The sequence below is a fragment of the Mesocricetus auratus genome, unplaced genomic scaffold (genome assembly GCF_017639785.1).
Source record: "Mesocricetus auratus isolate SY011 unplaced genomic scaffold, BCM_Maur_2.0 Super-Scaffold_100014, whole genome shotgun sequence".
Lineage (NCBI taxonomy): Eukaryota > Metazoa > Chordata > Mammalia > Rodentia > Cricetidae > Mesocricetus > Mesocricetus auratus.
This window is the reverse complement of record NW_024429197.1, coordinates 11057136-11081062: the sequence shown is the minus strand read 5'-3', so window position 1 is coordinate 11081062 and position 23927 is coordinate 11057136. Positions and strand designations below refer to the sequence as shown.

Here is a 23927-nt window from a genome sequence, read left to right as displayed (position 1 = left end):
AAAAAAAAAAAAAGGTTTAGTAAATGCAGAAATTCAACGACAAAAACTCTAAAGACCATAATATAAAAATAAGGTTAGGCTGGAGATGGGTTAATGGTTTGGAGCACTTGCTCCTGCAGAGGACCTGGGATTTAATCTCAGCAGACACATGGTGGCTCACAATCATCTATAACTTCAGTTCCAAAGCTTCAGATACCCTCTTCTGATCTCCTTGTGTTCCAGACATGCACATATATATGTGTGTGTGTGTGTGTGTGTGTGTGTGTGTGTGTGTAGACAAAACACTCACACACAAATCCAAAAAAAGAAACGGCAGGCATCTAGTACTTTGGATGAGACCGACAGCATGAGGATGTTAAGATAACCACTGGGAATTGATGGGTGAAGCTCTTCCCTATTCCTACATACAGCTCTGAGATGTCTCCTATACATTTGTGGGGTCTCCATTTTATTGAGACCCCTGCCAAAAGCTGAAACCACGTGCGTGGTTTTTTTTTTTTTTTTTTGGTTTTTCGAGACAGGGTTTCTCTGTATTGTTTTGGAGGCTGTCCTGGAACTCACTCTGTAGACCAGGCTGGCCTTGAACTCACAGAGATCCGCCTGCCTCTGCCTCCCGAGTGCTGGGATTAAAGGCGTGCGCCCACCAACGCCCGGCTACCACGTGCGTGTTTCTTACATACCTAGTATATTTGGAATAAGGCAAGATAAAGAATTGTCCCTAAGCATTTAATGGGTTAAAAAGAACCTCAAAGCTCAGCTTAACGGTTACAGGACCAGCTCAGGCTTTGAAGTGAATTTTCTGTTCAAGTTGAGACCCTGCATCTCTTGGGTAGAATCTTGGTAAATTTCCCACAGGTGTCCTCCCCAGTAACACGACGTACTGCCAGTGGGGGACTTAAACAGTTTCTCACAGACAGCTCTCGCTCAATTGTTTTTCTTTTCCTTTTTTGTTTTTTTCGAGACAGGGTTTCTCTGTATTGTTTTGGAGGCTGTCCTGCAACTCGCTCTTGTAGACCAGGCTGGCCTCGAACTCACAGAGATGCACCTGCCTCTGCCTACCGAGTGCTGGGATTAAGGGTAAGTGTCATCAACGCCCGGCTTCGCTCAACTGTTTTAAACTGCAATTTAACGGGCACAACCAGCGTTTCTAGTCCCCAAGTTCTCGTGCTGCCAAATCCCTTGCTGGGAGCCGCATAGTTATTATCTACACGGAATTGCGGTCCCATCCTCATAGCACGACAAAGGCACCAACCAAAAATGGCGACTTGGGGGCCATCCGAGGCCGTTGGTTACCGGTCACGTTACTGAAAGATATGATTCGGTAAGAAACACCTAGGGCAGGGATTCACGCCTAAGTAGGAGACGCAGAGCTCGCCCACACCAACAGCCAGCCGCCCGCAGCAGAAGGCACGACCAGCTAGCTGAGCCCAGCGCCAGCCTCACAGCTCAACCACGTGTTGAAGTGAAGTCTGCGCCTGCGCGAGGCAGGCGCGCGCCCGGCGGCCGGAAGAGCCGCGCGTTTCCGGGTTGGAGGCGGGGAGCGGTGCCGGAAGTGCTTGGGGAGGGCCGCGCAGTCGGACCGGCTGCTGAGACGAAAGCTTCACTGGGGCAGTCTCCGCGTATCATGGGGAGATAGACGCTGCTGCCTGTGAGTCTTGGGCCCTGGCAGTTGAGGACGAAGAGCGGGAGGAGGGCGTCAGGACCCAGACCCACAGCGGGTCAGTGCTGGAAGAACTAGGTTGTGGAAGAGACGGGGCTGTGAGGAGCCAGGCTCTTGGGACCGGACTTGAAGGGTTCGGGCTCGCAGAAGCAGCGGCTGTTGGGGACTCGGGCTCCGAACGAGACTTAGGGAACGAGGACGTATGTGAGTTCTGCAGCATCTGAGGGAAAGCCGTATGAGAGGGACTGGATGGTGAGGACCCGTACTTTTTAGGAGGCGAGGGTAGGAACGAAACGGGGCGTGAAGACACGGGCTCCAGAGAGGTAAAAGTGGAGCAGCGAGAGGACTCGGGCTCCTAAGAGACAGAAGCGGGACAGCAAAGTCCCCGCTCTTAAGGATTCAGAAACAGGGCAGCAAAGACTTAGGGACCGGAGAGACAGAAGCGAGCAGAGAAGACTTGAATTTGGGAGGGAATAGAAACGGGCAGTGAGGACTGGTTCTTTAGGGACGGAATTGGGGCTTTTGGACTCAAGAGTTCCTGAAGGGACAGGGCTGTTGAGGACAGAGCTCTTAAAAGTGGAGGACCAAAGAGATCGTGGCTGGTAAATCAGCCTCTAAGGGAAAGAGGTTTCAAAAGATTTAACAATCTGTTCTCTGTACTCAGAGGGATAAAAGATGTATTCGGGGGAAGACTTTATGGCGCTGCCTATTTGGCTTTTTGCAGTGAGGCTTTTCTTGTGTCAGATACTCAATCTAGAAAACCCACATGAAGCATCTTCGTTTTTCTTCTTCATTATTGTGAATCAGATGTGAAGTTGGAAGCAGTTTGAACTCAGTTATATACTTGTAAGTGCTTTAAGCCCCATTTCATTCAGCCCTATTGAGCACAGATCTCTGTACCCACAAACTGTCATAGATGGGAGGGCATCAAAAGATCACTTTAAATTCTTTTACATTTAAGGAAAGGAGGATCCAAAGAAGGGTTAGGGTCTCGGTGAGCCAATTCAATTCTCAGACTATTCAGTACTCTTCTATGTGCAGCAAATAAGAGATATTTGGTTTAAATTGAATAAATGTGTTTAGAATCTCTACCCTCAAACTCAGAAGGGGCATTTGTACAGATTTTAATACTTTGGTTACTATCATAGCATTGACATGGATACAGTAAATGTCACAAGTGAGGAAGCAAACCTTTAAGTGAAATCCATTTTATTTTTCAGTAACCTGTTGAGAAAGTCACAAGTAAGTGTGGCCAATATTTTTTGCAGGAACATTCCCTAGGGATTGCTTTTAGAAGTGTGACTTGGACCCAGCCATTTTCCTTCGTAATATCCATGACTGAAACCTGCTCGGATGAATCAGGCACAATTTGCCCCCCCCCTTTTTTTTTCTTGAAACAGGGTTTCTCTGTATTGTTTTGGAGATTGTCCTGGAACTCTCTCTGTAGACCAGACTGGCCTCAAACTCAGAGATTTGCCTGCCTCTGGCTCCGGAGTGCTGGAATTAAAGGTGTGAGCCTCCAATGCCCAGCTACAACTTGAGCACTTTTTGTTTTATTTTTGAGACGGTTTCTCTGGAGCTCTGACTGTGCTGGCATTCGATCTGCAGACCAGGGTGGCCTCGCATTCAGAGATCTGCCTGTCTCTGCCTCCTGAGTGCTGGGATTAAAGGTGTGCACCACCACACCTAGCAATTTAAGCATGTTCAAGTATTCCATCACTTCATTATCACAGCTCTGCAGTTAAATATGTCCAAAGAAATGAAGAACTTTGTCTTAAATGGCATAGTACTGAAAGCTTTAACACCAGATGTGCCCCTAAAACTTCTTTGAACTTTTCTAAGTGGATTCCCCTCCTTGTCTACTTTGTGAGTCAACAAAATAGAGAAGTTATACAAAGCCTGACATTGGATGGAAGCACCCCTCTCCTCCTTTGCCCCACTCCTCCTTTCCCAACCCTTTAGTTCTCCCCAGCCTGGAAATTGCTGTGTAGACTAGACTGGCCTCAAAATCTAGGTCCACCTGCCTCTGCCTCCAGAGTGATGGGAATTAGAGGCTGCACCACCACACCCAGCCTCCTCATCATCTTCTTAACTCCCTTTAATGTTAAAGACTAACTTAGGATACTTCTATAATGTGGCATTTGAGATCTAATTCCTACATTTTCACAGACGCATAGGCATTCTAGGTAAAAAGGAAAAAGGAACATTTATAGACACTTTCCTTACAATAGAGTAAGATACATGTAATCAGGTTAACTTTTCAGTTAACTGCTAACATGCACTAGATGTTGTGGACACTTGGGCTAACATAGCCAGGTGTCATGGTGCTTGCCTGAAATCTTATTGGAAGAGGGAGGCAGAAAGATCAGAAGTTCAATGTCAACATGAGACTGTCTTAAAAAAAATAAAAAAGGAAAAAGTCAGGTGAAATGGTTCTTCTGGTAAAGGTGATTGCCACCAAGGCTGATGACCCGAGTCCTACATGGAAGGAGAGAACCAACTCCCAAAATTATCCTCTGACCACATGTGCACAGAGTCACTAAATAAAAAAAGGTTTTTTTTTATTGGGGGGGTGTTTGTGCAGCCCTGGCTGTTCTGGAACTTGCTTTATAGACCAAGCTGGTTTCCCAGGTGCTGGGATTAAAGGTGTGCACCACCAATGAGGGATGGGTTTTTGTTGTTTTGGTTTGGTTTTTGGTTTTTTCGAGGCAGGGTTTCTCTGTAGCTTTGGAGCCTGTCCAGGAACTTGCTCTGTAGACCAGTCTGGACTTGAACTCAGAGAAATCTGCTCCCTTCTGCCTCCCAAATGCCGGGACTAAAGTTGTGCGCCACCATTGCCCAGCATATATATATATATTCATTCTTTATGTGCATTGGTATTGGTATTTTGCCATGGGTGGGTGGCAGTTCCTCTGGAACTGGAGTTACAGACAGTTGTGAGCTGCCATGTGGGTGCTGGGAAATGAAACTGGGTCCTCTGGAAGAGTAGTCAGTGTTTTTAACCCCTGAGTCATCTCTATAGCCCCTTGTTTATATATTTATTTATTTGCACTTATTTATATATCTATTTATTCATTATTAGGAAGAGGCAAGTCCTGGTTGTCCTGGAACTCTCTGTTGACCAGGCTGCCTCTGCCTTCTATGCTGGGATTAAAGGAATTCACCACCACACCCAGATGTTTATTTTATTTTATTTTTTATTTATTTATTTATTTATTTATTTTTTGGTTTTTCGAGACAGGGTTTCTCTGTGGCTTTGGAGGATGTCCTGGAACTCACTCGGTAGTCCAGGCTGGTCTCGAACTCACAGAGATCCGCCTGCCTCTGCCTCCCGAGTGCTGGGATTAAAGGCGTGAGCCACCAACGCCTGGCTCCAGATGTTTATTTTTATTTTTTATGTGTATGAGTGTTTTGCCTGAATATATGTTTATTATTTATATATGTATATATATGAGTGTGTGTGTGTGTGCGCGCGCGTCAGATTCTGCCACAGTTACATCACTTGATGTTAGTGCTGAGAATTTAACAGGTCATCTGAAAGAGCAAATGTGCTCCTAACCACTGAGCCACCTCTCCAGCCCCCTACAGTCTTTTCTGAGACAGGGTCACTAGCCCAGTCTATATAGCCAAGGATGACTGAATTTCTGGTCCTGTGAGTACTGGGCTTACAGGCATGTGCCACTGTATTGAGTTGATGTGGTACTGCCTAGGCAAGCACTCTACCAACAGCTGCATCCCTAACTTGATGTCAGCAATTTGCGTTCTACACTATTAAACAGGTGTGTTAAGAGACGATCTATGGGCCGGGCGTTGGTGGCGCACGCCTTTAATCCCAGCACTCACTCGGGAGGCAGAGGCAGGCGGATCTCTGTGAGTTCGAGGACAGTCTGGTCTACCGAGCGAGTTCCAGGACAGCCTCCAAAACAATACAGAGAAACCCTGTCTTGAGAAAACAAAACAAAACAACAACAAAAAAAAGAGACGATCTATGTTGAAATATTCACATATGGACTTAATTGTTAAAGCTTGAAGGTACTTTAGAATTTGCATTGGTTCAGCGGCTAACACAGATGTAGAACTGGGGTCAAAGATGGCACCTAGCTCACTTGACTTGGACTTTCCACAGTATCATTAGCTATAAGCCTTCTGCAGACTATTACCATTTTTGTTTTTTTCCTTTTTTTTTTTCTTTCCTTTCTGGCTGTCCTGTAGACCAGGCTAGCCTTGAACCCACAGAGATCCGAGATTAAAGGCACATTGGTGCTATTACCATTTTTCAGTTCACTGTTTCTGTTATTTTCTTGGTCCTTTTTTTTTCTTTTCTTTTCTTTTCTTGGTCCTTCTTTTTCACACTGTCTTATTTAGCCCAGGCTAGCCTTGAACTGACCATGTCGTCCAAAACTACCTTGAATTTCTTCCTGCCTCCACCTCAAAAGTGCTGGTTTATAGTCACCACCATGCCCAGGTATTTTTTTATTCTATTTATGTATTTTTTTTTAGGTATCACTGCTCTGTCTGCATGTATGCCTATATGCCAGAAGAGGGTATCAGATCTCATTACAGATGGTTGTGAGCCACCATGTGGTTGCTAGGAATTGAACTCAGGACCTCTGGATGAGCAGCCAATGCTCTTAACCTTTGAACCATCTCTCCAGCCTTATTTTTATTCTTTGTGGTGGGATCGTACAATGTGGCCCAGGCTGCTCTTGAACAGCTGGGCCCAAGTAATGTTCCTGCCTGGTTTTCAAGTAGCTGGGATTGCAGGTATATTCCTCCCTCATCCCCTCTCTGTGCAAAAGATCAAACTACAGCCTCATACATACTAAGGAAAATATACTACCCTCAATTAAATATCCAGTCTCTTCCTTAAAACAAAACAACAAAACAAACAAGTACTTGCTGCTAATCCTAGCCTTACCTAAGTTTGACCAACATGGCAAAATGAGAGAAATAACTCCTCCAAGTTGTTCTCTGACCTCCATATGCACTATGACACAAGAAGTAAATGTAATAGAAAAAATTCTCTAATTGTAAAAATGATTACAGAAGTCAGGTGTGGTGATCCACATCTGTAATATCAACACTTAGAGTGGGGAGGGGTGAGGCATGAGAATCACCCCAAGTTCAAAGTCAGTTTGGAGTACTAACTAGTAAGTGCCAAGCAAACCAGGGGTCTGTAACAAGACTGTCTCAGAAAAGAGCTGGGTCTTAGGGTTCTGACCTGTAATGCCAGCATTTGGAAGGCTAAAGCAGGAAGATTATCCATGAGTTCACTTGTCCCATAGTAAATTTCCAGGGCAACCTGGGGCATAGAGTGAGACCCTATCTAAAAACAAACAATAATTACAAAAATAAGAAATAAAGAAAAGAGTGATTATAATCCATGGGTAGCATAGTGAGTTAATACTAAGATGGGCAAAACTTTTTAAATATACTGATTTTTGCTCCTGGGAGTGATAGAGCACACCTTTAATTCCAGCACTTGGGAGGCAGAGGGAGGTGGATCTCTGAGTTCCAAGACAGTCTGGTCAATAAAGTGAGTTCCAGCTGCACACATATTTTGAGTGCCTCTGCTTGTGTGATGAAGAGAGGTAGAGAACAAGAGAGGCAGAACTTTTGTTTGTTTGTAGATAGGGTTTTTCTGTGTAACAGCTATAGCTGTCTGGAATTTGAACAGGCTGTCCTCAAACTCAGAGATCCCCTTACCTCTGCCTTCCAAGGGCTGGGATTAAAGGCAAGTCACACCTGTCTTTGTAATGCTGTCTTGATGGGGTGATGAGTTGCATTTTCAGCTGGATCCTGGTTGGCGGTATTGCCCCATGCCACACAACTGGGATACTTCTGTGAGGGGGTAGCACTTGATGCTAGTTGTTTGTTTACAGGTAGCTTTTGAAAATGGCTGCCTCTCATTACACCGGTCTTACAGCTGTTGCTGATGTAATTAAAGATCTAGACACTCAGATAGCAGTAAGTAAACTTGCGGCCACTGTGGGCAGAACTTGGTGAATGTGCTTCTGGTCTTGACACCACAGCCAATGTTCACAGAGTCAGTCTATGGCTCTAGTAGGAGTTGCAGCTGCTTTAGTTGACGGTCTCAGCATGTCTTCAAGATTGCTAAAACACAAAGGGGAAAAAGTTCTTTATGGTAAAATAGAGCTTTTAACAGTTGCTAAAAGTTGTGTTTCCTGGGCAGAGCCCGGCCTTGGACTCAAGCATGTTTTGAAATGCTTCAACATGTCTTGAAAATGAACTAATCATTTTCCTAGGCTTTGTTACTGAGTTTTAAGAATGTGATTGTGCTATTACTTGAATTTAACATTATTTCATACTTAAATAATGCATGTAAGTACTTAACCCAGTATTCTGCTTGTATGAATTCCTTTAAAGTGTCTTGCTTATTCCAGTTTATTTTTGAAAACAAGATTCCTCATTTCATTTACTTTTTCCTCATTTCAATTTTGTGAACGGTTTTATTTTGGAGACAAGATGGTTTCTAAAACCAGGTGAGAGCAATGCATATTCTTCATTCACTCCATTTTTGTGTCACTATCAAGTAATCACCCTCCTGGCTAGACTGAAGACCGACAGATCTTGACAGATCTCCTCCTGCAGGTGTCTCTAGAGTAACTCTGGTGTCTCTATTTTCCTTCTCCAGCTGATTGGCCTTGGTCCTCACAGCTCCAAAAAGAAGCAGGATCTTGATAAGCTCTATGAGCTGAAGTCCAAAGCTCGGCAGATTATGAACCAGTTTGGCCCCTCAGCCCTAATCAACCTTTCCAATTTCTCATCTATAAAACCAGAGCCAGCCAGCACCCCTCCACAAGGCTCCATGGCCAATAGCACCACTGTGGTTAAGATACCAGGCACTCCTGGGGCAGGCGGTCGTCTTAGCCCTGAAAACAATCAGGTACCTCTTAGCTTTCCTTCTCTGTAGACCCTCTCTCTTATTTGAACCTGTAATATATACAGGATATAACAGGAGCTCGTTCTCTCTGTTGAAAAGTCTTTTCTAAGCTGAGCAGTGATGGCCCATGAGTTTAATCCCAGCCCTTGGGAGGCAGTTCAATGCCAGCCTAGTCTGTCTCCAGAGTGAGTTCCAGGATGGCCAGGGCTGCACAGAGAAATCCGTTGTCTTGGATTTTGTAGGCTGAATAGATTGAATGAGCAGACATTGAAGGGAGTGGATAGAGGGACTAGCCGAACTGCTTGTGGAAGGGTTGGCTGAGCAGAGACCAGCCTGTGTTGACTATGGAAGTCATTGTAGAGAAGCAAGATGGCTCACACCTTCAATCCTAGCACTTGAGAGGTGGTAGAAGGAAGATCCGGAGTTCCTCATCCTCTGCTACAAGACAAGGCTAGCAAGATGGCTCAACCAGTAAAGGCATTGGCTGCCAAGTTTTATAATCTTGAGTTCAGTCCCCATATCTATATGGTGGAAGGAGAGACCCTGATTCCTCAAGTTATCCTCTTCCACGTATGCACTGCTGTTCATACACACACACACACACCCTAAACAACTGTAAAGAGAAACCTTTAATCCCAGCACTTGGGAGGCAGAGGTTGGCAGATCTCCGTGAGTTCAAGGCCAGCCTGGTTTACAGAGCAAGTGCCAGAATAGGCTCCAAAGCTACACAGAGAAACCCTCTCTCAAAAAAACAAACAAAAAAGAAAAAACGAAAATAAAAAAGAAAAGGATAAACTTGAATAAAATGCCCAACAATTACATGCTGACCTCCACTTCAAACTACTCTCCCCTCTTCCCTTCTAAAAAAACTGCTCTCTTTCCCTTGAGTATGCGTTTGCAGCTGTACTGCCAGGTAGGACTGCCTTGGAGCTAGAGCTAATCTCAACAACTTGACAGCCTGTCTTTAGTGGGTAATGAGGTTTGCTGCCTTAATACTTATGAAAACTCTTCTCCAATTCACCTTAGGTATTGACCAAGAAGAAATTACAAGATTTAGTCAGAGAGGTGGATCCTAATGAGCAGCTGGATGAAGATGTGGAGGAGGTGAGGTGGAACTGGGTACCAAAGATGATACAACATGGTAGTGGAGACTTTGGGGGGCTGGGGCAATGACTCTGTGGTTAAGAACACTGGCTACTCTTCCAGAAGACCAGCACTCTCATAATACGGACATACATGCAGGTAAAACACAAATAAAACATAAAAATATTGGGAACTGGAGAGATGGTTCAGTGGTTAAGAGTACTGGCTGTCAGGACAGGCTCCAAAGCAATACAGAGAAACCCTGTCAAAAAAATAAGGCCCTGGAAAAAATGGGTTTGCAGCTAAGAGGACCCAAGTTTGATTCCTAGCATCCATGTCAGGCAGCTCACAACCACCCCTGTAACTCCTAACCCCAGAGGATCTGATGTCCTTTTCTCATAGGGTACCTGCACATACATAAATGTGTGGCAGCACATGGGAGGCAGAGGCAGGCCTGGAGTGATTTCAAGACCAGCCTGTTCTACACAGCAAGCTCCAGGCCAGTCGTGCTTATACAGTGGTACCCTGTCTCAAAAACACAAAAAGCTAGGCATTGTGCTCTTGCCTTTAATCCTAACCCTCGAGAGATAGAAGCAAGCAGATCACTATGAGTTCAAGGCCTCTAAGGGCTACATAGTGAGACTAAGTCTTTTCTTTTTGGTTTTTCAAGACATGGTTTCTCTGTGGCTTTGGAGGATGTCCTGTCTATAGACCAGACTGGTCTAGAACTCAGAGATCTGCCTGCCTCTGCCTCCCCAGTTCTGGGATTAAAGGCGTGAACTACTATCACCCGGTTTCTTTTCTTTTTTTTTGGTACTTCGAGACAGGGTTTCTATGTGTAGTTTTGTAGACCAGGCTGACCTCGAACTCACAGAGATCTGCCTGCCTCTCCCTTCTGAGTACTGGGATTAAAGGTGTGTGCCGGCGGCGGCGGCACCGCCACCGCCACCACCACCACCACCACCACCACCATCATCCAGCTAATATAAATACGTCTTTAAAAATTTTTTTTTGGTTTTTCGAGACAGGGTTTCTCTGTGGCTTTGGAGGCTGTCCTGGAAGTCGCTCTGTAGTCCAGGCTGGCCTCGAACTCACAGAGATCCGCCTGCCTCTGCCTCCCGAGTGCTGGGATTAAAGGCGTGTGCCACCAACGCCCGGCTCATCTTTAAAATTTTTAAATGTTTGAGGATAAACTGGATGTGAAGTCACATACATGTAGTCCCAATGTGTAGGAGGTAGAGGCAGGAGAATTAATTCAGTACCATCCTGGGCTACATAAGACCCTCTCTGGTGGGCTGGGCAAGATAGCACATGCCTTTAATCTCAGTACTCAGGAAGCAGAGGCGGGTGGATCTTTGTGAATTTGAGAACAGCTGGTTTACATAATGAGCTCCAGGACAGCCAGAGTTACCTAGTGAGACCCTGTCTCAGAAAGGAAAACAAAGACTTTATCTGGGGTTAGGGAAAATATATATGATAGAAATCCATTTTCTGTACAGGACGATTGTAAAGGTAAGTAAAAGAACAGAAATGCCAAATTCTTCATGTGACAGCAGTGAGGAATTAGGGATCACTTAGTTGTTTTTTTGAGACGCTGTTTCTCTGTAACAGCTCTAAAGGTGTGTGCCACTACCACCCAGCTTAAGGATCACTTTTATTTCACAGTTAAATCTGGAAAAAGCATAAGAGTAGAGACTGTTTGAGTCTATCTCCACTGAGCAGAAGCAATGAAAAGCATCCTTAGAAAACTATGAGTTGAGCCTGGCGATGGTGCCACACGCCTTTAATCCCAGCACTTGGGAGGCAGAGGCAGGCGGATCTCTGTGAGTTTGAGGCCAGGCTGGACCGACAGCCTCCAAAACAATACAGAGAAACCCTGTCTCGTAAAACAAAAACAAAAAAAAAAAAAAAAAAAGAAAGCTATGAGCTGGCCAGGTGGTGGTGGCACACGCCTTTAATCCCAGCACTTGGGAGGCAGAAGCAGGCGGATCTCTGAGTTCCATACCAGCCTGATCTACAAGATCGAGTTCCAGGAAGCCACAGAGAAACCCTGTCTCGAAAAACCAAAAAAACAAAAAAGAAAAAAAGAAAAAAGAAAAAAAGAAAAAAGAAAGAGCTATGAGCTGTGACCTGAGTGATGCTTTTGTCCTCCCTCATCCACACCAGCCAGGTGCTGATTCCAGGCTACTGATAGGAAGTCTGGCTCAGTATGTGATTCAGGAAGCACACAGCTGTCCCCAAAACAGGAGCCTACCCTGCCAGTGACATGGTTACTCTCCCCTTCTTACCCCTCTCCAGATGCTGCTGCAGATAGCTGATGATTTCATCGAGAGTGTGGTGACAGCTGCCTGCCAGCTTGCCCGGCATCGCAAGTCCAGCACCCTAGAGGTTAAAGATGTCCAGCTGCATCTAGGTGTGTGGTCTCATTTCTCCCTGAAGTATCTAGGATTGTTCCTGAGGACTGTCAGGGCAAATGTCAGAGAAACCCTCATGTCAGGACCAGATCTTCAGGCGTAGGATTTACCATTCAGAAGCAGCACCTAACAGAGGAGAGAAAGCCTTTGTGGTAGGGGAAGCCCCGGACCACCTTATCCTTTCTGCTTGATTTCTAAGAATGTCTCCCTTTCATAAAGTGAGGATTGAAGTGTCTTCCTTGCAGGTATCTGTGAGAATTACAGATTATGTTTATAAACCGAAAGAATAGCACATTCTACAACTAAGCATGAGTTAGTCACATAATATTTATGGTCATTAGATGTAATATATAATGATAAATTTTTGTTTGGACCTGAGGAGATGGCTCAGTGGTGAAGGACACTTGCTATGGATGAGTGATGGCCTGATTTGGGTCCCTAGCACAAATATACAAAGTTAAGGTTGTGCATGCCTGTAATCTTAGCCCTAGGGAATCAGACAGGAGGATGGCTGGGGCTTGCTGGAAAACAGTGTGTCCTAGGTTCAGTGCTAGACCCTGTCTGGGAAGAAGGTAAAGAGTTATGGAGGAGGACACCAGATGTTCTCTGGCCCCCAGATATTTACACGAGCACACACACACACACACACACACACACACACACACACACACACACACACACTACATACATGTACATGTATATGTAATAAAACTTTAGTTTGTTTTAAGTAGTTGGTGTGTCCAGAATAAAATGAATTTTATAAAACAAATCCTGTTATGTACTTTGGGGACACTAATGGAGTATAAAGTGACCCATGTTTATGCAACTAAGAATAAGTTAGGAGCCACATTTTTATGTCTGTCACACTGTACTTAACACCTTTTTTTAAAAAGATTATTTATTTATTTATTTATTATGAATACAACATCCTGCACTATTATGTCTGCAAGCCAGGAGAGGGCACCAGATCTCATTATGGATGGTTGTGAGCCACCATGTGGTTGCTGGGAATTGAACTCAGGACCTCTGGAAGAGCAGTCAGTGCTCTTAACCTCTGAGCCATCTCTCCAGCCCCCACACACCTATTTTTTTTTTAATTAAAGTAATCTTACATTGTTATTAAACATTAAAATGGGGTAAAATGCAGAAAGGAATAATAGTTTTTGTGTGTAAATCCTTCTGAATCTGACTTTATAAGTGTGTGTACTTTTTTCTTTAGGAAGGGTCTTACCTTGTAGCCCTGGCTGGCCTGGAGTTCACAGAGATCCACTTGCCTCTGTCTCTCTAGTGCTGGGGCTAAAATTATGTGTAACAATACCTGACTGAAAATAAAATATAATAAAAATTTTAAAACAAAAAGAGTAAGATAGCCAGTAGCAGCTATCTTGGACCTATAATTCCAGTACTTAAGAGGCTAGCACAACTCCAGAGCAATACAGAGAAACCCTGTCTTGAAAAACCAAGAAAAAAAAGGAGAGGCTAGCACAGGCATATCACTATAAGTTCACTTCTTTGTTTGTTGGTTGGTTTTTGTTTTTGTTTTTCGAGACAGGGTTTCTCTGTGGCTTTGGAGGCTGTCCTGGAACTAACTCTTGTAGACCAGGCTGGTCTCGAACTCACAGAGATCCGCCTGCTTCTGCCTTCCGAGTGATGGGATTAGAGGCGTGCACCACCAATGCCAGGCTAAATTCACTTCTTATCTAGGGTGCATATCACAATTTGCCTCAAAGAAAATAAAAACATAGGGTGCTAGAGAGATGAGGACTCAGTGGTTAAGAGCACTGGATGATGTTCCTGAGGACTCAGGTTGGATTCCCAGAGCCCATATGGTGACTCATAACTATCTTAACCCCAGTTCTTGGGGATCCAGCACCCTCTTTTGGCCTCCTTGGGCACAAGCTTACATGTGGTACACATACATAGATGCAGGCAAAACACTCATGCATATAAAATAAATAAATATACCTTAATAAATAAAATTTTAAAAATTAAAAGGGTTGAAGGATTTGGGGGATATAGCTTGGTGGGAGAGCACCTCCTAGTGTGCTCTAAGCTCAGTACAGAAACCGTGAGCTGTACAGTGCGTGCCCAGGGCTGCCCGTGCTGCTTGCCTGCATCTACGTTGCCCTTCTCGCTGGAGCCTCAGCTCTGCTTGTGTCTTCTTTGCAGAACGCCAGTGGAACATGTGGATCCCAGGATTTGGCTCTGAGGAAATCCGACCCTACAAAAAAGCCTGCACGACAGAAGCTCACAAACAGGTCAGGAACCTGGACAGCCAGGGCTGGTTTCTAGAACTGCACCTCTGAGTAGGTACAGGCAGTTATGTTCTAGGAGTGTCGGTCCCCTGTGCAGCCAGCTTCTGCACCAGAGGTCAGAGGTCAGAGGCTGCACAGTGATACTTTCCATAGTTCTGTGCTGGTGCAGATACACAGAGGCTTTCAGTTTTCCTCTCCACCCTAATGGGCTTCACTTAAAGCTCTTGCTTCCATATTTTCTGTGGGCGTACTCACCTGCCCTGGTGGGGAGGGAGCTTCATGTAAATATGGCAGGCACAGCTGGGCAGAGCTGGTCTCTGTCTATGAGATGGGGCCAGTGGCCTCTGTGACTGCCTCTCTACCCTGCATTCTGCTCCTGTGATGGAGACCATGCTGTTTGCTAGCGGCATCCAGATGTTCCAGAGAGCTCCTGACAGTTCATTTCTCTCCCCTTTCAGAGAATGGCATTGATCCGGAAAACAACCAAGAAATAACACAGGGGACAGTCAGGGAATGGACGACATGTATTTGGAGATACTTGAGCTGAGACCTCAGCCATCTCATCCTTGGATTTTTTTTTAAATGCTTTACAGAGAAGCATATATTTTTTATTAACAGTGCAGCAATATCTATAATGACTGAGAAGATCTGCCAAAAGAATAAAGCCTCCTACCCCAACTTCTGGTCCCTTTTCCCTGCCGACTCAAAGAGAAGCAGTGTATCTTCCGGAGAAGACTTTACTTGAGGTTTATCTTACAAATGATTGACTGTAGGCAGAGCAGTATGGTCATGCTGGGTGAGACAGTGTTAGCAGGTTTGTAGAGGGTTTGTCTCCTCCTTTCCCTTGCCCCTGTACTTTGTAATGTCAGTGTTTATATGAATATGAACTTGATTTGCTTTTCCAGAATAAAGAACTTATTAACTGAAAACACAGGGTGCATAGCTGAGACCTTTGAAATGCCCGTCAGAACCAGCACGGCTGGAGGGCTGCCATCAGCAGGTGGCAGCACAGGCACCATCTGTGCATTTAAGAAACGGGTTTTTCCGCTGTTTTACTCCAAAGGGACAAACCTCTGCCACCAGACAGGGTAAACTAGCCACAAAATAAACAAGCATTCTAGGTCAGATAATGTCGGTGTCCCTGGGACTTTTTTTCTCTTTTTTTCTTTTGGTGTTTTGAGGCAGGCTCTCATGTAGCTCAGGCTGGCTTCAAACCTGATGTATTGCTGAGGCTATCCTTGAATGGCCCTCCTGCCTCCATCTCTCAGTGTGCTGAAATTACAGGGGTGCAGCATCACACCTGACTTCCTAGAGCCCTTTTGGACCTCTTCTGGAACTCCATGGAAGATCAGATTCATCCTTGGCCCTGAGGAAGGATGTGAATAGCTTTGGGGACAGTCCTTTTGCTGGGATTTTGTCACCAGAGGAAAGCAGGCCCTGTCTAGACCACAGGATGTTCTTCCAAAGCATCATCTTGACCCATGCCCAGCATAGTCCTTGTGGATTGTGAGGGGTCCATGGGCTCCGGAGAGGGTGACTGCCCCTCCACCTAGGGACCACAGCACAGGCACATCTACCTTTGGTCCCTGCTTTGGTTGTCTTCCTCCTGAGGCTTGGTGCAAGATGGGACACAGTTTGTAGATCTCTTGGGTGAGCAACTCAAAGGCCATGCTGATGTCACTGTTGTCCTTGGCTGAGGTTTCAGTCTGGAAAGCTTGCAAGAGGACAGCCAGCTTCTTCACTGGTCACACCTGACACCAAGTTCGGCCTGTGGCCTAGCACCAGGAGGAGGATGCTGGAGGGTTTTGCCTTTCTTCAAAGCCTGCAGCCCCTGGGAAGATGCACTCAGAGGATGTTCTGTGAGTGACTTCAAACAGCAGAAGGTTCCCACCGAGTCCTGAGGAAAAAGTCACTGTCTCCAGCAGCCAAGAAGGAATCTGGAATGACTCTTGAGACCTCTGTCGACAGAAAGGGACAAGGGGATCGGGGAAGTACGATGAACAGAAGTGAGGTATTGACAAGCTGTCAGTTCTTGGTCAGCTGTGTGACAGGTAGGTGGCTTCCTCTGTGTCAGCCCATTGAGGGGCTGTTCCTGTCTCTGTAAGCTGTGTCCAAGACTCTGCTAGGCAAGAGCCACAATAATGAATTAAAACAACCCAGGTGTGCTGCCACCAGAGAAAGGTAAATTCAACAAAGGCTGGGATCACAGGCGGAAAAGGAAGAAGGCATGGATGGTGCAGTCTCACAGGTGCCAGCATTGAGTGGTCTTTGTCCGGAAGTAACGGGGGCCATTGAAGCATTTTATACAGTCGTGGGATGTGCAAAGGCCCAGTGGCCTAAGAAGGCAGTGTACCTGGAGCTAGGGAATAGAGCCTATCCTGGTTTTAACCCCAGCAATTAAAAACCATAAAAAGTGCATCAGGATGGGAACCACACAAGGTGCAAAGTTAGAAGATAGTACCTCCAGATGGAAGAAAGGGAGCTTGGGGTGGACAGCCCTCAGACACAGGGCGTGGCTTCATCCTAGCATCTCAGGCATTTGGAATCCTTGGTTTGGTGAGCCGTGTTGGCAGCAGGCTGTTCTTGGCTCCCTACCACATTAACTTGTCCAATGTCTTTTTTAACTGTTGAGACTTGGGAAAGACTGCATTAGACAAGAGGATGTGGCTGGTTCTCCCTCTCTGCTGCTATTGCAATGTGAAAAAGATATGGGAGGGGGCCGGGCGTTGGTGGCGCACGCCTTTAATCCCAGCACTTGGGAGGCAGAGGCAGGCGGATCTCTGTAAATTCAAGACCAGCCTGAACTACCAAGCGAGTTCCAGGACAGCCTCCAAAACAATAGAGAAACCCTGTCTCAAAAAAACCAAAAAAACCACGCGCGCGTGCTCACAAGTGCACATATACAGGTGTATGTGGAGGCCAAAGAGAAATCTCGGGTGTCATCCTTAGGTCATCTCCCCCGCTTTGAGTCTGCATCTCTCCTTGGATTTGAATTTATCAATTAGGCTAGACTGGCTAACCAGTGAGCCCCAGGGATTCTTCTGTCTCTCCCTCTCCAGCACTGGGATTACAAGCATGTACCACCATGTCCAGCATTTTTATGTAGGTTCTGGGCATCAAACTCAGGTCCTCATGCCTTTAAGACAAGCACCTAGCTATCTCCCCAGCCCTGTTTTTCCATCTTGATTGTTTAGTTGTCATCTTGAAAAAAAAACAGGTTTATTCAATACACTGCAAGGAGCAGCAGGCTGGGCGATAACTAGCATGCCGCCAGCCTTTTTTTTTTTTTTTGACAGGATTTTTTTTTTGTTATTGTTTTTTGAGACACGGTTTCTCTGTGGCTTTGGAGCCCATCCTAGAACTCACTCTGTGGACCAGGCTGGTCTCAGACTCACAGAGATCCGCCTGCCTCTGCCTCCTGAGTGCTGGGATTAAAGGTGTGAGCCACCACCGCCCGGCTTTGACAGGATCTTCTATAGCCTAGGTTTGTAGCTTACTTGTTACGTGACTAAGGATCCAGCTGCCTGCATCTCCCACATGCTGGATTGCAGGTGCTCACTACTAGCCCTGCAGGCTGTCTCCGTCTTACTCAGAGCAGCTGTGACTATCTGCAGATGCCCCGCCAAAGATCATGTCTATTAAAGTTCCCTCAGAGAAGGAAGGGGTGAGGAGGGTCAATAGACCTTCATCTAGGATTCTAACCTACCTCCCTGCAAGCTGCATATAATTCTGCCCCAGCTGCATGTGGTCTTGGTAATGCTGGAGAATACAGAATGTGGAAGGCCAACTGAAGGGAGAACTCCATCCCTGTTGGTTTGGGGAGGTTGTCACCATGTTGGGATGGGACCTTTCAGTGATGCAGCAGTTTGAGAGTCACCCATGTTCCTGAAAGTAAGCCCAATAAACTCTTTGGTTCACCAAGACAGACTTGGGTGGAATTGTTTCCATCCTTGGTGCCCTGCCTAGAGTGAATAGACATCAGAAAAAAGAATTCAGCTACAGGGAAGTGGCTCAGTAGAAGATGGAGTTGTGGAATGTCAGTGTCAAGCATTCCTCCAAAAGAACTAAGGTGAGCAGGAAGCTGGGTGTCTTAGTGGAGCAGCTGTAGTCATCCAAAGGAGCAAAGTGTTTCCCAAAAGGTGTTTGAGTCTTGGCTGGATGGCTCAGTGGATAAAGTGCCATGCAAACCTATCTACCTAAGTTCAATCCTTAGAATTCATGTAAGGTAGAGGGGGAGAGGCAGGCAGACAATAACGTAAATAGGTATTTTTAAAACTACATGTATGGATCTTTGCCTGAAAATCTGTGCACCATGGGCATGCAGAGTCCATGGAGGATAGAAGACGACCTCAGATCCCCTGGAACTAGAGTCAGAGATGGCTGTGAGCTGCTGTATGAGTGCTGGGAATTGAACTTGAGTCCTTTGGAAGAGCATGTTGTTTCTCCGGCCCCAGATAAATAATTTTGGATTTGTTATGCAACCCTGGCTGTCCTGGAACTAACTATGGAGACCAGACTACAAGTTGAATTCGCAGATATCCTATCAGCCTCTGCCTCCCAAGTGCTAGAATTAAAGACATGTATCAAGATGCTTAGCCTAAATGAATAAATTTTAAAACGTGTTTGAAATATCTTGCCAAAAATATCTGAAGAAGAATCACCTATACTACAGAAGACTTCTGTGGGGCTGACTGCTTGCTTAGAGCTGTTATCTGCAGCTGAACCAAGATGAGCAATTTGATCTAGGACTTTTTTTTTTTTTTTTTTTTTTTTTTTTGGTTTTTCGAGACAGGGTTTCTCTGTAGCTTTGGAGGCTGTCCTGGAACTCACTTTGTAGACCAGGCTGGCCTCAAACTCACAGAGATCTGCCTGCCTCTGCCTCCTGAGTGCTGGGATTAAAGGTGTGCGCCACCAACGCCCGGCCGATCTAGGACTTTTGCTTGAGATTTCTTATTAGATGTTTGTTGCTTTATTTTAATTTGTTATTTATTTGTTTGTTTATTTGCAGTGATAGGAATCCAACTCAGAGTCTTTGCTCATGTTAGGGGAGTGCTATGATACTAAGATACATCCCAAACATTGGTCTTTTGAGAAAGTCTCCCTCTGTAGCCCAAAGTGACCTCAGACTCAGAGTTTCCAGCCTCAGTTTACTGAGCAGCTGAGATTATATAGTTTTGTTTGTTTGAGGTGCTGGATAAACTTTGACCCCCTCCTGCCCCCATACACACTCAAGAGAGATTCTGATATTCAAGGTTGGTTGGTATACAGGTGGGCTGGAGAGAAGGCTCAGAGGTTGAGAGCACTGACTGCTCTTCCTGAGGTCCTGAGTTCAATTCCCAGCACCCACATGGTGACTCACAACCATCTGTAATGAGATCTGATTCCTCTTCTGGCCTGCAGGCAGAACACTGTATACGTAATAAGTAAATAAATCTTAAAAAAGGGCTGGGTGTTGGTGGCACATGCCTTTAATCCCAACACTGGGGAGGCAGAGGCAGGTAAATCTCTGTGAGTTCAAGGCCAGCCTGGTCTACAGAGTGAGTTCCAGTACAACCTCCAAAGCAATACAGAGAAATCCTGTCTCAAACTGCCCCCCCAAAAAAAGATTGATATACAGGGACTGGAAAGATGGCCAGAGGGCCTTGGCTTGATTCCCAGCTCCCACATGGCAGCTCACAAGTCTAACTCCAGTCTGATGCCCTCTCCTGGCCTCCGTGGCACTGCATGCACGTGGTACACAGACATGCAAGCAGGCATGCACACATACACAAGTAAACAAAGGGGCATAGTGTGAATGCACTTAATCCCAGTGCTCAGGAGGCAGAGGCAGGTGGATCTCTGTGAGCTGAAGAAGAGCCTGGATGCTGGGCGTGGTGGCTCATGGGAGACAGCGGCAGGCAGATCTTTGTGAGTTTGAGGCCAGCCTGGTCTATACAGTGAGTTCCAAGACAGCCTGGTCTACATAGTAAGCTCAATGAAACCCTGTCTCAAAATAAATAAATAAAAAGCTGGAGAGGTAGGATAGAGATAGTCAGTTCTTTGTGAGTTAGAGGCCAGACAGTCTACAAAGTGAGTTCCAGGACAGCCAGGGCTTTTACATAGAGAAACCCTGTCCTCAAAGGAGATAATAATTTTTTTAAAAGATTGGCATATTGGTTAGGTGTAGTGGTACATTCCTTACTCTCACAACTCAGAGGCCAGAAGATCAGCCTCGTCTACATAGTGAGTTTCAGGATATCCATTGGTCTATAGAGAGATCCTGTCTCAAAAAAACAAAAAAGAACAAAACAAAACAAAGATTTATATGTTAAGCAGAAGTCTGTGACCCACTGCCCAGACAGAGGCCAAAAGAGTTAGAAACAGACAGAAAAGGGCTGGCTGGGATGTTGCCAGTATTGTTTGAACTAAAGATAAAGGAGAAATTCTTGAAGGAGTCTTCTGAGGAGAAATTCACTAAAATCAGTGTGTGTGTGTGTGTGTGTGTGTGTGTGTGTGTGTGTGTGTAGCAGGCTGTAACAACAGGATAAGTGCTGAAGACAGAAGGACCACCTAGGACTAGGAAACCATCACGAAGAAGCTCCCTGTATCTGTATGGGGTGGGCCAGGAAAAGGAGGGGAAAACTGAAATTAAGGTTTTAGTGGAGTTAGGAAAGACAAGGCCTCAACAGTTAGGTACAGTGACATGTGTCTGGAACTTCAGCACTTAGGAGACAAAGGCAGGAGGACTGCTGTGAGTTGTTCCGGGGCTAGTTAGTGAGCTCCTGTCTCAAATAATAAACAACTGGAATTGTAGCTCAGTTGGCAGAATGCTTGCCCAGCATACACTGGGCCTTGGGTTTGACTAGGTAGTTTGGTGCATGCCTGTGATCCCAGCAGTCGGGAGCTTATGGTAGAAGCGCTGGGAGTTGTAGGACACCTCTACCATGAGTTTTAAGTTAGAAACCAGCCTCTGATACGAACATAAAGCCCTGTCCAAGAAGGAGCAGGAGGGAGACAGTCAGGACGAGGGAGAGACTAGGAGGACGCGGGGGGGGGGGGACACGACGACATAAGACCACCCCTTTAGGGTGGGGAAGACCATATGCACAAGGGCCCTGGGAGCAAAAGCAAAAGACTCTGAGGTGGGTGCAGCATCACAGGGAAGACCTGAAACCCTCCAGAGGGGCACAGCCCACATGGTAGAGGGGCGGGAGGCTGCATCTTCATCATGCAGGCATGCACCCGCTGGAGCCACTTGGAGTCTCTATGATTTCCTCACATCAGTGCAGTTTGCCCGGGCTGGGCAGAGCCTTGATGTATGAGGTAGAACACACCTTGGGTCTAGCTGCAGGAATGTGGAATGAGCCTGGGTTCACCCATTCAGCCATGCCAGTGTCCCTGATTGGGCATGATAGAGTCTGTCTATAACAGAGTCAGAACTCGTGGACTTGGAGAGGTTGCTGTGATGTTACAGATAAGTCCCTTGTCACAGAAGGTCCACAGGTGTGAGGCCACACTGTGAGAAGAGGTCACTTACCATGTCAGTGTCATAGTAGCCCTGTGAGGCCAAAACTGTTGGTATTCCCATTCTGCAGTTGGAAGCTGGGCTGAGGCACAGGTGTGTGATTGTAGCCCTCTGGACACTGCAGGGAGGCATTGGGTACAACGACAACACCTCTTTTTCTGAGTGTGTCAGGCCTAGCTGGCAGGGAATTTCCAGACTTCTCCCAAACTTAACTAGAAATTATGTTTTGTTTTGTTTTGTTTGCTTGTTTGGTGTTTGAGATCCAGGTTGGCCTGGAACTCACATCTTCCTGTCTCAGCTTCTGAATGTTACCTACTCTGAGCCAGTCTGAGTGGCTATGACAAGGAACAACTGATTCGAGTTACCTTGTGCCACCGTGTCCAGCCTTTATGTTTCGTTTGTTAAGAGAATTGTGCTGGCCGGGCGTTGGTGGCGCACGCCTTTAATCCCAGCACTCAGGAGGCAGAGGCAGGCGGATCTCTGTGAGTTCGAGGCTGGGCTGGTCTACAAAGTGAGTTCCAGGACAGCCTCCAAAACAATACAGAGAAACCCTGTCTTGAAAAAACCAAAAAAAAAAAAAAAAAAAAAAAAAAAAAGAATTGTGCCATGTAACCCTGCCTGGCCTGGGAACTGTGGTCTCAAAGTGGCAGTGATTCCTCAGATGGCACCAGAGCCACCAGCCCAGACTCAGATATTGTCTTTCAGCATTTTCAGCTTTGGGACTGGTGGAAGCCAGAGGCTGATAAGCTTCCATTCTGATACATTCTGAGAAGTAGTCAAGAATGACAGGCCGCTTGATCAAGGTGGCATAAGCTAATGCCAGCCTGGGCTACACAGTGAGTTTCACTTTAATTCCTGTATTCTAGAGGCAGCTGAAAGAAAATCATAGAGAGTTAGGAACCAACCTGGTTTACATAGCACTTTCTAGACCAGCCACAAATCTTGCCCAAAACAAGCTAAAACCAAAAGAAAACAGAACAAAGTAAACCCAAAACAGACAAACACAAAGAAAACAAAACAAAAGGGGGCGGGGGCTGCTGGCCCTAAGTGCTCATACCCTGCTCATGCCTGCTGGCACAATTACATCCATGAAGATGCCTCTGCAGCTCTGACCAACACTCAGCATCAGCACCATCTCTGCTAGGAAGCCTCCACAGTTGTTGCCCTTGGCCATTCTGGCCTACAGGTCCCCTTGCAAATCAGATTCTCTCTTTTTCTTGTCTTGTTTTTGTTTTTCAAGACAGGGTTTCTCTGTGTAGCTCTAGCTGTTCTGGAATTCAATTGTAGACCAGGCTGGCCTCGAACTCACAGAAATCTGCCTGCTTCTGCCTCCTGAGTGCTGCATGTTTGCCTGTATGTATGTCTGTGCACTATCACCCTCTTGGTGCCTTCAGAGGCCAGCAGAGGGCACTGAATCCTCTGGAACTGGACTTAGTTGTGAGCTGCCATGTGGGTTGCTGGGAATTAAACTGGGTCCACTAGAAGAGTAGCCAGTGCTCTCAACTCCGGGCAATCTCTCCAGCCCCCTGTGTGAAGGTGTTGCCAGCATATGTGTATGTGTGCCACATACATGCATGATGTCCTTGGAGGCTAGACAAGGTTATTAGAATCCCCGGGACTGGAGTTATGGATGGTTGGGACCCACCATGTGGGTGCTGAGAACTGAACTCTACAATGGTAACAAATGCTCTGAACTCCTGAGCCCCCTCTCCAGCCCCTGCCCTGTCACCTTTTTGTGCTGCTATTGTTTGTTTTGCTTTTTTTTTCTTCTTCTTCGAGACAGGGTTTCTCTGTGGCTTTGGAGGTTGTCCTGGAACTCGCTCTGTAGACCAGGCTGGCCTGGAACTCACAGAGATCCTCCTGCCTCTGCCTCCCGAGTGCTGAGATTAAAAAAGGGGTGTGCCACCAACGCCTGGTCGGCTTTGTTTTGATAGTATCTCACTGTGTAGCTCAGTTCAGGCTGGCCTGGAACTTTCTACGTAGATCAGACTGGCCTTGAACTCATAGAGATCCACCTATCTTTGCCTCCTCCGTGCTGAGGTTAAAGGCGTGGACTTCTATGCTTTGAAGAAGGCAGGTTCTTTAACACCATCCTCATAGACAAGAT

At 46.0% G+C, this 23927-nt stretch overlaps 1 protein-coding gene across 6 annotated transcripts; it reads left to right on the top strand.

Annotated features, from left to right (window-relative positions):
* The first annotated feature begins 1520 nt into the window (after nt 1-1520).
* Taf12 (TATA-box binding protein associated factor 12) lies at nt 1521-15245 on the top strand. 6 transcript variants are annotated; one of them, XM_021232727.2, is made up of 7 exons: nt 1537-1648; nt 7543-7627; nt 8316-8567; nt 9591-9668; nt 11946-12060; nt 14231-14319; nt 14775-15245. In XM_021232727.2, the coding sequence occupies exons 2-7, from the start codon at nt 7556-7558 to the stop codon at nt 14808-14810; spliced, it is 642 nt and encodes a 213-aa protein (XP_021088386.1). In that variant the 5' UTR covers nt 1537-1648; nt 7543-7555; the 3' UTR covers nt 14811-15245. The 6 variants fall into 6 exon arrangements, with proteins under 6 accessions (XP_005079593.1, XP_021088386.1, XP_012975590.1 ...); XM_005079536.4 differs by lacking the exon at nt 7543-7627 and having other exon boundaries at nt 1521-1648; XM_013120136.3 differs by lacking the exon at nt 7543-7627 and having other exon boundaries at nt 1540-1718.
* The last annotated feature ends 8682 nt before the right edge of the window (nt 15246-23927 follow it).